Source organism: Hipposideros armiger, unplaced genomic scaffold (assembly GCF_001890085.2).
Source record: "Hipposideros armiger isolate ML-2016 unplaced genomic scaffold, ASM189008v1 scaffold_505, whole genome shotgun sequence".
In the NCBI taxonomy this organism is placed as follows: Eukaryota; Metazoa; Chordata; class Mammalia; order Chiroptera; family Hipposideridae; genus Hipposideros; species Hipposideros armiger.
Window position 1 is genome coordinate 1,229,674 of NW_017731855.1, and position 14,743 is coordinate 1,244,416.

General features: G+C 41.9%; 1 protein-coding gene across 5 annotated transcripts in view; it reads right to left on the reverse strand.

Annotated features, from left to right (window-relative positions):
• Positions 1-13,687, reverse strand: part of LOC109396170 (integrator complex subunit 6-like) — a 62,236-nt gene extending 48,549 nt beyond the window's left edge. For 2 of the 5 annotated variants that reach the window (XM_019667785.1, XM_019667782.1), the window contains exons 1-2: positions 13,218-13,670; positions 13,010-13,087 (exon numbers count right to left, since the gene is read on the reverse strand). In XM_019667785.1, coding sequence (XP_019523330.1) covers positions 13,010-13,087; positions 13,218-13,328 — 189 coding nt within the window. In that variant the 5' untranslated portion in view covers positions 13,329-13,670. Of the gene's footprint in view, positions 1-13,009; positions 13,088-13,217 lie in introns of all 5 variants that reach the window. The other 3 variants (XM_019667784.1, XM_019667783.1, XM_019667786.1) reach the window with 3 other exon arrangements.
• Between the last annotated feature and the right edge of the window lie 1,056 nt (positions 13,688-14,743).

The window sequence follows — 14,743 nt, forward strand, 5'->3', positions numbered from 1 at the left end:
CATGTACGGAAACTATTTTCTAAAATTTAAAGCAATTTTGAAATCACCCCGAGTTCCACACCTCAATTATTCCACTTCTGCCTTTCAGTTATACAATTCTCTCTTGTACGTTTTCGGAAAGAACAGTGTTAATAATCTAGTCTATTGCCTTCATTTTACAGATGAGAAAACTGACATCTAAAAAGTGACTTGCCTGGGGTCTTGTATTTATCTGATTAGTAGCAGATTGTGGCTAAGAACCCTGGTCTCTAGCCTTCCAGCCTAGCCCTCTTTACAGAGCTGCGAGTGACAAAACTTGCCAGATTTACATAACAGTGAATGGTGTGATCTAGACAAGCTGGACTACGACCACTTTGTAAAATCTGATATTTATAAAAGTACCCAGACTTAAGCAAACTTCTAACATACAGCTCAGAAACATCAACATGGAATTTACAATGTCTATACACATACGTAAGCTTTTAAGAAAAATGAAGAGCTTTGCTCTGCATAACTTCAGTATTCTCTTACAAGAAATAAAACAAGAGGGACCCCCAGCTTTCCAATGCCATGGTTGTAGTAAAACCTAGATATTCTTCCTAGAATCCTATTTCTACTGTTTAGTTTTGTGGGATTCCTTCTGCAGAGACAAAGACGAAGAGACACTAGGGCTTCTGATTAAACAGCAGTGCCTCTAGGCAAGTTCAGGCCAATCTAAATCAAAACATCTTGTTCTAGTGCAGGCTAATCAACCATGAAAGGTCATACTCCAGCTCCCTCCCCCTTCCTTTTGCAAGTTCTCTTCATTAGCTAGCACTTTAAAGCACCTTCTGTGGCATCCTCCCACTCACTCAAGTTGCACCCTTAATGGAATGCTTTCAGTTCACTTGCTCTTCTCCCCCAGAAACTCCAGCTCTCCTGGCTCTGTATCTCTTCTTCCTTTGGTTAACTGATGTTCTAAGGGCTGGCATCAGGAATGGGGAGACCAACTCAGTGGTTGGAAGAAACAGGTCTGGCGGAAACTCAGGCCTCCTATGGGAAAATAATGGGAAAGGAGTTTATATAGACACATGAAGCGAATCCCAGAGAGCTCAGAATGGCATCCATAGGCATGGAGAGTCTTTGAAGGCTTGGGAAGGGGGAGTGATATGACGAAACCAGTTTTTTTTAGAGTGTTAGCAGTTGGCATGGGTAGACAGTAGGAATTTGGGAGGCACTTGGGAGACCACATAGGTTGTTACAGTGGTCAAAGCATAAAAGGTGAGCACCTGGACTCAAGTGATGGCAACAGAAATTAAGTTGAAGGAACACATGTAAGAGACATTTCAAAGGGAGGATAGATGGGCCTTAGAAGAATATGGAAGGACAGGATCAACACCACACAATGCCTAGCTTTCAATCCTGGGTGACTAAAAGATGGGGGCTATGGAAAAGGGGATAGGCTTTAGAGCCATAAGGAGGTCTTGACATGCTAACTGTGAGCTGATGGCAGGATAGATAGCCGGGTGGAGATGTTCTAGCATCAGCTAGAGATGCCCGGATGAGAAGCTGAAGATGGAGAGGCACCAGTGTAGAAGGACTGTTTGAAACCATGAATGAGGCATGATGCATTCACCAAGGGAAAGAATTGGGAAGACAGGGAAAGAATTATCAGAGACAGCGGAGTGGAGAGACAGGATAGAGGAGGTGAGAAGTTTCTGGAAGGAAGTCATATTAACAGTTTCAGATGTAGTCAAGGGCAAAGAGAATAAGCATTAGTAAATTGGCCCAAGTAGCTATACAGTAAATCCTAAGACTTTAATAAATCATATTTACTTTTATCACTAGTGCTATTTCTTACTTGCACACACATAAATGTTTCAAGTCTTTTGTTCAATAGCATTCAAGTCCAGAGTTTGGGTCTTGGTACTAAGTTTATTACTCACCCTACAGGGCAGGATAAATAACTAATGTAAAAGCAACTGCCATTAATTAATAGTCTAATCAGGTGAATATGATTTCAGATACAGAACTCCACTTTTTCTACAAACACTTGGCACATCAACACAAAAGTCTCATATATAACTTTTTCTGGTTAAGCCCCTAGTGGCTGATTGGGCAGCATCTCCATTCCTTGTCTGGGACCTACCCCTTACCAACCTAACTAAGCAGGAAAAAAAAACCCATCTATCTGGCCATAGCAGGGGTGTGGCTTGAGGAGAGTGGGAGACTTGGATGAAATAAAGGCTGCACCATTAGGTGAGGCACAGGCTGACACAGAAGACTCTGCAAAGGTGGTGTGCTATTGTACTTTCAGGCCTTTTACAAAACCACTTCTGCCTCCCTCACAGGTTGTGGATTAGGAGAAACCAAGTGGTTACTGTGGAGTACGTTGGATGTCTTTCTTTTCCATATAAGAAAAACATTTATCAGGATATTGATAACGTGAGGATGGCAAATCAGTTTCTGGAGGCCACTAGACAGGCACAGCCTACCCTGTTGCTTTTTCAAGCCTACCACTCTTCCTACTCAGTTTTGGCCACCAGTTTTCAGACTCCATCCCCCAACACATACACACTACGTCATGCTTCATCAGCTTAGTGTCCCAACAATTCAACATCTGTCTCTGAGTAGAGGCATTACTGTGGGACATCAAAGGCCAAAGTGTTTCACAAACAAATGCACTATGATCTTCACCTAGAAATAGACAAATAATAAAAATGGCAACACTGGCAGTCATAATTTTCTTTCACTGAGTGCTTGCTATTATACCAAGCACCGTTATATCAAAAGCAACTATAAACAATAGCATGACAATTCTGTCTAAAAAACATGGCTCCAGGACACATGTCATAATGAGAACACAGCAGTGAGAAGTTATTGAAAGGAATATTCTACCATCATTGACAGGAAAAATGAAGTGACTCATTACTTAAGACTTTGGAATAGAAACAGACCTAGGTTAACTATTCACTTGTGTCACTTAACCTCTCTGGGCCCCAGTTTTCCTTATCTGTTAAATGGAGTTAATAATAGTACCTACAACTTAGGCTGGTTGGGAAGATAAACAAGCACTTTATATTCATTGGCACATTGCCCTGTGCATAAATGTCAGCTGCTATCATTAGAAAGCTATTACATTATCGTTCATTATTACAAGATATAAGTTGAATCATATCTGGAAAAGCAAAGATTAACACCCTTGACTATAAGGTGGGTTTTAGGAGGATCTAAAACTATGGCTATAAAATGGTTCCGCCTCCTCTATATGCTATTCATCAGCACATCTCTGCTTCCACCCAGCCTAAGAATTAAATATTGGTGCTATTCCTTAAATGGGAGCCATTAAAGTAACACAAATTAACACAGTCACTTCGTAACCCAATTAGGAGGATTGAGCTTAGAGAAAGTGATATTCATGGGAGCCCTCCTATCATGTGGACCTGGACCTCTCCACTTCTTTTAACGCTGCTGATGACTTCTCATGTTATAAGATAAGGGCTCTGCTAGGGAGCATCAAGAAAGTCCTCAATAAGAGCAGTGGTACAAACTCCCCTTTGTTTCTTAGGTTTTACATTATGCCAGGCTAGAGAATTTATCCTTTATCCTCCTTTTCTTGGTGAATACTGTTCCAAGGAATTCTTGATCCAAGTAGCTATGTAAATCTAATAAGGAATATGTTACATATTTCTAATAATACTAAAAGCATGGACCATTTAGTACCACCAGTGAGCACATATTGCACACAGAATTCTGAAATACTGTAGTTTTATTAGGAGCTCACATATATCTTCTACTGTACTAAGCCCAGGAAAAAAAATTCTAACCCAACCAGTTGGATCACCAACTACATCCAAAAGTCTAAGCAACCAAACTGGCTTTCAATACAAACAAGAATGGGATGCTTTCATATTTTGCCCTGGGGCAAAGGGTTATCAACCCATCAACTCTGAACTGTATGATAACCTTTCATGCACAAATGAGTCCATTATGGCGGCGTTCATTTTAAACAGAACTTCGAGAGAAAGGATCCTCCTTCAGAAGCAATTTCTAGTATATGAACACCATAAATATCTTTTAAAAGAATATAGACCAACCCTGCTGTCAAACAGAAATATAGTGCAAGCTACATAAGTAATTTTATATTTTCAAGTAGCCACATTAAAAAAATGGGTGAAATTAATAATATATTGTATTTAGCCCAATATATTAAAAAATTTGCTTAAACCTGTAATCAATATAAAATTGTTAATGAGATATATATTTTTGTGCTGTCTTCAAAATTGAGTGTTTAATTTACACTTACAGCACATCTTGAATCAGACTAGCTGCCTTTCAAGTGCTCAGTAATCCCACTGGGCTAGTGGATGCTCTACCAAACAGTGTAAATATAGCCCATCTAAAATATGAATGGCTGGTATATTTGAAGAACCATGCCTACCCTCACTGCCACCTCAGCCCTTTACCTTCTTTGATGGAGTCCTTATAATGTCCCCACCCCTCAGTGGGACCACTAGTCCACCACAGTTTGAGGAAGAAGTGGGGAAGAATGTGTTTTTCACAAATCACCTTGGAAACCCAAATCCATTTCCCAGTAGAAACAATAACCAACACAATAGTTCTATGGCTAAGTGACATTAGGGGTTAAAAAGGCTTTCCTGGGGAGGAAGATCTGCAAACCTAATCACCATTTAGAACATTGTATCCAGGACAGAGTGTGTTCCAAGGTTCCAATATGTACACAAAAAGACTGCCTGGATCTCTCATTTACATTCTCAGTGAAAGGGAACTGGAAGCCATGTTTACCAGGAGTTTTTCATATAAGGACCTAAACTAGTGGGTTCCCTTCTTCATCCCTGTTCCTCCACCCTCCATGTTTCCCTTCTCTGAAAATAACATTTCTCCCTGAGATGTAGAACAGCTGCCATGTTTGGCCACTGTGAAATGAAGAAACCTGTCTCCTGAGCAGTTCTAATTATCTTTCTGAAGCAAAGACAAACTGAAAAGGACAATATTTGCCCTTTGCTTACGTATGGCCCTGCCCTTCTGCTGTCCTTCCCACCCCAATCCCAAACTCAAAGCCAAAAGCTCTCAAATGGCCAGCACTAATACAAAACTCGGCAATTTGGGTCTCCCCCACCTTTCATTCTTTCCTTCCCCAGCCCACCTCAACATGTGCTTCTATGTAATAATAACCAAACAAGCACACAGACAACATGCCTTGCCCTATTTCTCTTCAAATCCACCTCACAGCTCTTTACCCTGGGAGAGTTGTACAAACTCCAGCTTGTAGGTTTCAAAGCCCTTTTGCGATCCAGTCTCAACTAGTTGCAATCTTGGCTGGATACACTGAATTCTCACTGTGTCCTGCCCATTCTCCCCCCCACCTCCAATTTGCTGGTTAAGAGTCTACTGTTCTTGACACCTCCCACACTTTAATCCACATTCTCCAGCCATCTTTCTCCAATAACTATTCTCAAGACCCTTGATAAGTAGGACCATTTTATTATTTTCATCTCCCCTTGAGCCAGGTCTTTATTGGTGTCCCCTTAGTCTCCTATAATAAAGCCTGGTCCAGAGAGGGTACTCAACGAACATGGTAAATGAACTCCTAAATTGCTGTAGTAGCAGTCCACTGTCAGACTTACCTTCCAGAAACACCATTTTGATCATATCATTACATTAGTGATAAACATCAGACCAACGGTTACCAGCAGAGGGGAAAGGGATTGCACGAACAAGAGGCATTTTCTGGGTTGATGGAAATGTTCTGTATCTTGGCCTGGGGTGGCAGTTACATAAATGCACAAAGATGTAAAAATGCATCAAGTTGTTAAGATTGATGTATTTTACTATGTATATGTTATACTTCAATACACAAAAAAAGGGGACACATATACATTGGTCTTGTAAAAAAACAATTCTAGCATATTTTAAACCTGAACCTCAATGAACACGATAGCTGTAATAAATATTGAACATACGAGTATCAAATTGTTAATGGTGATCAGCCTCTGGAGAAGAGCAGTGGAAATGGGAGGGGGGACGGGGACGGGGTAGCTTTCACACTTCCATAGTGCTTGAAAATTTTTTTTCCATTTATTGAGTAGCTACTAGTATCTTGGCAGTCCCTTAGGTGCTTGGGGTACAAATATAGAGAAGTTCAAAAACATGCCCTTAAAGAGCTCACATTAAGGAGGCCAACATGAACACTGATAATCACCATGTAACACGCTAACTGCTGTAGATAGTTAAGGTCTGGACAAAGTGTTAAGGGACCACAGTGGGAATTGTTACACTGTTTGGAGTAGGGTGGGCAAGAGGTACAGGCTGACTTCCGAGAATGTAGATTCAAGTGTTGAGGCACGTCAGGCCAACCAGGCTGTCCCAGGCAGAGGAAACATACGCAACGGCACAGAAGCAAGAGGCAGAGTTTGGAGAAGATGGCCTAATTTCTCATTGTGGCTGGAGCCTGAGATCCAGAAAAAGAGAATGGAGAGACACCGTTGGAAAGGTAAGATAGAAGATCATGAAGGCCTTGGAGGACAGGCTAAGGAGTTTGGATTTTATTCTGAAATGTAATGGAGAGCCACTGAAGGATTTTTAGTAGGGGAATGACTTTCTATTTTGCTTTATTGTATTTTAAGAATGATCAATCTAGTGGCAATGAGGGGGAAGAACCAGTGAAGAGCAAGATCAGAAGTAGGAAGATTAATTGATTGGCTGCTGCAACCATGGACCAGGTGAGGAATGATCAAGGTTGAAACAAGGGAGGAGTAAATAAGAATGAATGGATGCAAGAGAGGCTTAGGGTACAGAACAGACAGGACTCCATAATTTTGTCAGCGCTTCCCAGTCTGCAGATAGCCCTTACTCCCTTGCCCAGAGAGCTGGTCTTTTACCAATAACTCTCCCCTTTCCTTTTTTTTTTAAATACAACAGGAATATTTTATTTACTGCAAAATGGAACAAACAGAAGTACAGATAGAGTGGTATGTATTGTACATGAGTGATGAGGAATCTGTATAAGCCTTCACTCAAGTTCTTCCATGTTCTATTCTTGTATAAAGGAAAAGAGCTACCAGTCAGAGTACCTCACTCCTAAAATTATTTCCAGTAAACTATATTTAATTCATAGGTTGGATATATGTCTGTAAGCATTTACTTATTTAGGTATAATTGACATGTAATATTCTATTAGCTTCAGGTGTACAACATATGGATTTGTTATTTCTATGTATTGCAAAATAACCACAATAAGTCTAATTAACATTCATCACTGGGCCTGCTGAGTGGCTCAGCTGGTTAAGAGCTCACTTGCGAGCACCGGCTCTGAGCAGCAGGGCTGCGGTTCAGATCCCACATGAGGGCCAGTGACTCTCACACTCTACAGCAAAGATGATGAACAACAGCTCGACCTGGAGCTGGGCTGCCGTGAGTCGCGACGGTATAGGCTGCAGCGGGGCTGCAGTGGGCTGCTGTGAGCTACGTGAGTGGCTGGCAGCCAGTGTGAGCAGCAGGCAGCCGGTGTGAGCTACCAGGAGCCGCTGTGAGTGGCCGACCAATGACCGGCGACCAATTGCCTCACCTGGGGAGAGCACAATGATCATACCAACATGGGCCACTGAAGCGACGTCCTCCACAACTAGACTGAAGAACAAAACAAGAATTTGTCTACCTGTCTGTTCCCCTTCTCCGATTCCCCAACGCTGTTACCCTCCCCCCAATTCCCCAATAAAATCTTTAAAAAAAATATTCATCACTATACATACTTGCAATTTTTCTTATGAGAACTTTTAAGATTTACTCTTAGCCACTTTCAAATATACAATACAGTGTTATTAACTAGTCACCATAATGTACATTATATTCTATATTCTATGAGCTTTTTTTTTAGATTCCACATATAAGTGAGGTCATTCAGTATGTCTTTCTTCGTCTGACTTGTTTCACTTAGCATAATACCCTCAAGGTCCATCCATGTTGTCCCAAATGGCAACATTTCCTTCTCTTTTATGGCTGAATAATATTCCTTTATATATATACACACACACACACACACCATATTTTATTTATTCATTCATCCTTCACTGACACTTAGATTGTTTCCATATCTCCGCTATTGTAAATAATGCTGCAGTGAATGTGAGGGTACATATATCTTTCAAGTTAGTGTTTTCATGTTCTTCAGATAAACACCCAGAAGTTGAATTGCTGCATCATAAGGTACTTTTATTTTTAAATTTTTGAGAACCTCTATATTCTGTTCCATAGTAGCTGAACCAATTTACATTTCCACCAACAGTGCACAAGTGTTCCCTTTTCTCCACATCCCTGCCAACACTTATCTCTTGTCATTTTGGTGGTATCCAACAAGGGTGAGGTAATATCTTATTGTGGTTTTGATTTGCATCTCTCTGATGCTTAGTGATGTTGAGCATCATTGCATGTACGTGTTGAGCATCTGTATGTCCTCTTTGGAAAAATGTTCAGATCCTCTGCCCATTTTCTGATCAGATTCTTTGTTTGTTTTGCTATTGAGTTGTATGAGTTTTTTATATACTTTAGATATTAATCTGTTATCAGATATATGATTTGTAAGTATTTTCTGCCATTCAGTAGGTTGCCTTTTTATTTTGTTGATGGCTTTTCTCTCCTTTTATTGCTGCAAAATAACTATCAACACGTTTCAAATGGCCAATGAGGAAGGTGAAAAGGAAGCAAAAAGATCAGCGGAGAAACAATTCATCATAAAAATCAATGCACTACCTTTGCGGCATTTTGAGTTTTAAATACACCTTCCATTGTCTCAGGTTGTTCTCACAGGTCACATTGCTACTGTTTCACCCAAAAGCACTTCCTTAGCTTCCAACCACAATAAAAGGTTCCCCTAAAAGTCACTCCTTTTCCAAATAAGGCCCGTAAAATATACTCATGGGTATATGAAAAAGTTATGCCTTAATTAAAATACCAACAAATGTTTGGAACACAGATCATTAAAAAAGCATAAGTTTACTTCCAAAATCTGGAAGCCAAAATGCTGCGTTTTACTAATGCATATTAATAAAGGCATGCAGACACCGGTAAGCAAAGCTAGCTACAGGATGTGAAAAAGCAATGCTCAAGGGAAAATTTCACTTTTTCAAATGTTCTGTGTTTGAATATTACAGACTTGGGATGTTTCTTTGAAACAACTCTTCATATATATATATATATATATATATATATATATGAAACATTCTGTCCACTATTTATACATGTGTCTGGCTATTTCTAGACAAGTGACTCAGTTTTATGTTTAAAAGTATTTCCTTCAATAAAAACTTCATGTAAAGAAAGTAGCTCAAAACAAAGTATTTTGAATCTTTTTTATTCTTTTTAAATCTTTTTATTATATACCCCAGTCTCCTGGCTCACTTGCTTCTTGATGCACTCAATTGGCTCAGAGTTAGCAGTAGTGATGCGCTTACCTTCGCTAGTCACTGAATAAAAGGAAATCAAGATCCATTGCAAAACAAGACATACAAGACAGCAGAACCACATACATAACTATTAAGAATATTAAAAAACCCCACTTTTTAAAACCATGTATTAGTCTTATAAGGATACACTGGAAATTTTAAATATTATGAGTTTCATCCTAGCTGTGTACATTAAAGATACCACTGTACAAATGTAGTGCTAACACTTGTGACACTACATATAAAACTTGTCTGCAAAGCAACACTTGAAACAGATGCAGCACAAAATGCTTTTGTTTCATATGCTTTTTATATGGTCCCCAAATCAAACTTAATTCCATCTATGCAAAGCTGACTTCAAGTAACAGGTATGACTAATTTAAAAAGAGCACATAGCCAGGAACTGCAGGGTGTGCTGTGAGAAGTTACTAAGTCCTAGGTGAAATACTATATTCACATACTCAACAGTATACATTAGTGAAAAGTTCCAGTCACAGTAACTTTTCACAACAAGATTTATTGTCAGAGCTTGTAAGTGGATATACTGGGAATAGTTCCATGCCTATTAGGGAATAAACCTCCCAACCAAATGCACAACTTACGCCTGTTGTGACACCAATAGAATTGAATCTTCTAGTGGAAAAAACATTTTTTTTGCAATGTTTAGAGTTGGATATAATGAAGACCTGAGAAATAAAATTATTTTGAGAAGAGATAACAATGGCCCGCCAACCGTAGACAAATTGAAGAATACACTTTCCACTATTCTGCAGAAAAATAAGCTACAAAAATCAAACCCTATCTAACATCACTATGCTGAAAGGACCTCAGGCTGCTAATGAAGAGTGAAGTTTTAAGTAGGAACTATGATGCCTGCTGACAATCAAAGAAAGACCTATTTGACAATCAGTGTGACAGAAAACAGACATTTATGGCTCCTAGCTATTAGCAAGTGAAAGACTAGACTAAATTTTAAGAAAAATTCACCAGCTGTTCTAAAATTTCAGACCTACCAGAATGGCTAGATCCTAGCAGCAAAAGAACAAATAGTTACCACATGCAGAGGGGGGATTGGGGTGGGCAGGAGGGAGTGGCTGAAAGTGACTCAGAAAAAGAAAATGCTACCCAACTATGGCATACCATTAGTAATTCAGGTATAGATGGCAACATGACAAGAACATCATTAAGATCATTAATCGTTTCCTAGCACATGCAGTTATCTTATAAGATTAAAATAAAAACCTGAATTACCTTGGAAAGCAAAAATACTAAATAAGAAGATAACTAATGATTAACAATTAGAATCATTACAGAAAGTATGTTCTCATACCTGACCTACATAAGGAAAAAAGATCAAACTCAATTTGGAAGAATGTTTTTTTACTTTAGGGAAAAAAATGTAGTGTATAAGATGGCAGGATAAAAAGAGCTAACAGATGAAATTTCCACTAAAAACCAAATCCAACTTTCCCCCTCTTTTCACAGAACTATCTTAAGCCTCTAAAATACCATGGATAAGTTACACAGACACTAAAAATTTTAAGTATGAGGACTATGTGGCAGCCTGGAATAATTCGTGGAACAATATAGGTGGAAAAAGCAGAATACAAACTAATATGTACACTGTGATTACAATGCTAGGTAAAAAAGTGCAATGATGGTTAAAAGGAAGATGAGACTTTCTTTTCATTTTCCAAAGATTCTGTAAACATTGCCATGAAACTTTCATAAATCAAAAACCATTTGTTAATAAATTTTTTTTCTGTAGTCTGTATCTATGAGTTTATGTTTGTTCAAAACCTATTTTTAAATTATGATTGTCAACATTCAGGAAAATGCTAAATAAGTGATTCCTTTTTTAAAAAGGCACACTGCTTTGGAGTTTATCCCTTTTACTACTTCAATTAAGGCGGACTTCAATTGGCCACACTACAAATAGTGGGTTCTTATATGTATCAGTATTCAAAGGGTACAGATCATCAGACTTAAGATGTACAAACGTGTGCTTTTCTAGGTGGAAGAAATGGTCACACCCTTTTGGGATACTGAGATTTTTAAAAAGATTATGGCTTTTTGAAAAATCTCTACTTGCTCCATTTTTCTAAATAAATAGTCAAAAACCGAAAACAAAGTATCAAAAACATAAGTTTCTAAAGGGAACCTACTAGTCAAACTGTTCATCAAAACTATAATAGGAGTTACTAAATTAAAGCCTCCCTTTGGTTTTCTTTATTCTCCTCCCACCCTTTGGTTTTATTTCTGCAGAAACACTCTCTTTGGCCAACTATTCAGTTTGGTAGGTTCCATTCTTTTAAATACCTCACTTGGCAGAAACGAATTACAACACATCCAGATGGCACCTCCCCAGCACTATTAAGATAATTCTGAGAAAAAGCGGGCGTCTAGCAAAAGACATGAAGGATTACGGTAATGTATTTTCTAAGTATCAATATGCAAGCGGGACTCTTAGGCAGGTTGATTGAATAGTCTGAGCTCTATTTCAACGGGTCACTGCAGGCAAAGCGGTTCTGTATCTCCTCGCCACTAGTAACGTACATTAACTACACCACGGAGGTGAAGTTGTCCCTACTTTTCTCCTGTAGGTCAGCATCCTGTGGATCAAATCATCCAATTTGACTATTGTAACTGCGAACAGTAGAGTCCTCCCCTTCCTTCATCCCTCTTCCCTGGACAAATCCTTACGTGGCTAACGCAAACCTAATTGATGATGTAAATAGGTAGGCCAGGTCCCTAAAAAGCCCTGCTGCCCCTTGTGGGTCCTGACTGGGCATTTCCCCGCCCCACCCTGTCGCGGCTTCGGTTTGTCTCCAATAAAACACTAACAGTAGCTAAGGTAACCGAGGGCCGGGCTTGGCCGGACCGATTAAGGAGAAGAAACGAAGTTTCTCCGGTCTGGGGGTTGGGAGGTTTGCTCAGCGGACAGATTTTCCTTTGCGCGGGGGTGGGTTGAAGACTGCAGAAGTGCAAAAGCAGTAGTCTAATCTTTGAAGGCCGGTGGCTGGCGCTGCCACGCTCTCAGCAGGAAGGGGAGGGGAGCGGGAGGAAGAGGGGGGAAAGGAGAAACAGCGGGGAGCTGGAGAGGAAGGAGGGGCCCGAGGAGGAGCTGGGGCTCCAGGGAAGCCCGCGCCCGGCCCGAAGCACCTGGGGCGGAGTCGCAGGCTCGTCCTGCCCCTCGGCCGCAGCCGCCAGGGGTGCGCCCCGAAGGGGCGGGTCTCGGTCCTCTTCCCCACCCCTCCCTCCTTTCCATCTCAGCAGCGCCCTCAGTCTCCCTCTTTGGCTCATACAAAAGCAAAATGTCCGCCATCTTCCGAGGCCGCTGCGGTCGCCGCCGCCACGGGCCCAGCTCTCCTGCGGTTTCTCCCTGGGACTGCCCCTCCCCCGACCCGGGGAGCCGCGGCGACTCGGAAGCCACCGACCGCACCGCTCTGCCCGCCCTCTGCGCGCCCCCCACTGCCCCGCAGACCCTGCGGGGCGACGCAAGACTGCTCCGGCGGGGGCCAGGAGAGGAAGCCGCCCCAGCCGACTGGTCCCGCTTCCCGCCCGCCCCACCCCGTTGATGGCCCCGTTACCTTGATGCAGTACGGCGGTTCGTCGTAGGTGACCAGCATGTACCTGTCTCCGCGGCTGGCCGGGTCCCGGGCGCGCAGCTGCGGAACGAGGGATGACGGAGGGGGCCGCGAAAGGAAAAGGGAGGAGGGGGCGACACAAACGTTACAGAAACACCTAAATCCCCATCCCTCTGGAGCTCTCCCCAGCTCTCCCCTCCCCTCCCTTTACCTTCAAGAATAACTCCACAGCGCCTTTGGCAATGTCCAAATAGGAGGTGCCCAGGTCAGTGCGCTGGTTCATAGAGGCGGACGTGTCTATGAGGAATAGCAGGATGGGCATCTTCCCCCGCACCTCTGGCTCTGCTCCCCGCTCTCCTGGCCCTCTTGCCCTCACTGCCGCGTACTGCCACCCGAACCCTCAACTCTCACAGAGCCAGGGTGCAGGGAGCCAGAGGAGAGGGGGAGACGGGACGGGACGGATGGAACTGCTCCTGGGCTCCTCTTGCTGCAGCCCCACCTCCTGTCCCTCCAAGGGAACTTGAAAGTGTGAGCGTGTGTAGCCCTCGGGCCCTCCCCCTTCCTCTCTTCTGCCACCACTAGTGCCGCCACCGCTGCCGCAGCGACTACAGCCCAAGCATCCGTCCACGCTCACTAACGCGCTCGCCCCAGACTGAGGGCTATCTCTTCACCGACACACAACTTCTGTCCGCTCACCTACCACCGGCACCATGTGACCAGAATCCACACCATTGGCTGCCAATTATGTGGTATTTGCATATTCATTAGATGACAGGGCAAGGGGAGGGATTTGGACGAACCCTGGGAGTTGAAGTTTGAACCCATTCAGGGGGTAAGGGGAAATGTTAGGGACCCTCCTTTAGAGGACTTGGAAGGTGTTAGGATACTTAGGGTGGCTGGATGAATTTTTTTTCTTGCTCTTCGAAAGGAAAAGTGAATTTGAGCAACAGTGATACAGAAGTACAGAAGCAGACGTTTGGAGAGGCTGCACAGAAAATGCTTTTCTAACTGCAATCGATCAATCCTGCCAGTGGCTAAGACCAAAACATTTCAGAAACAGCAAACTTCCTTCCTGGCAAGACCTACTCGCATTCCTTTAGATCCCTCCCCACTCTTGATCAGTATTTATAAGTCGGTTGCTAGCCTTGCATTCCACATATATCTATTGTACTTAGAAATGAAACTAAAGCTTAAACACAGTTACCTAAACTGGCCTTTTGTGTGCACACGCTTCTTCTGTTTCACTGAGCTCTTTGAAGTATTGGCCTGCCTGTGATAATTTCACCCACTCTTGTGTCCGCGCAGCCTTTGCACATGGGAGGTTTGTCAACCTAAATTCTGATTCAATTCACATTTATTGAGTAGCTATGAAGTGCCAGGCACCGCATTAGCCTAATTTAATCCTTGAAATAATTTCATTAGATGACATTTTTCAGTAAAGGAAAGTGCAGCTCAGCGAGATTAGGGTAACAATGAAGGATTCTCTCAAGTCTGGCTCTGGAGAGGCTCAATAAGTGGCCAACGCTTGGCTACAAGTTAACAATTTTTAAATGTAGAGGTGTGTATTCCTAGCAGTATGCTATGCACAACGTGGAATCCTGAGCTTCAATGAGTTTATAATTTCATTGAGGATGAACGATATGTATAACTTTACATACTCCTTTATATGTTCTTTGTATTTTATATGTTTTATATATACCCCCTCCCCCACACATTCAATAACATTTTCAGAAAAAT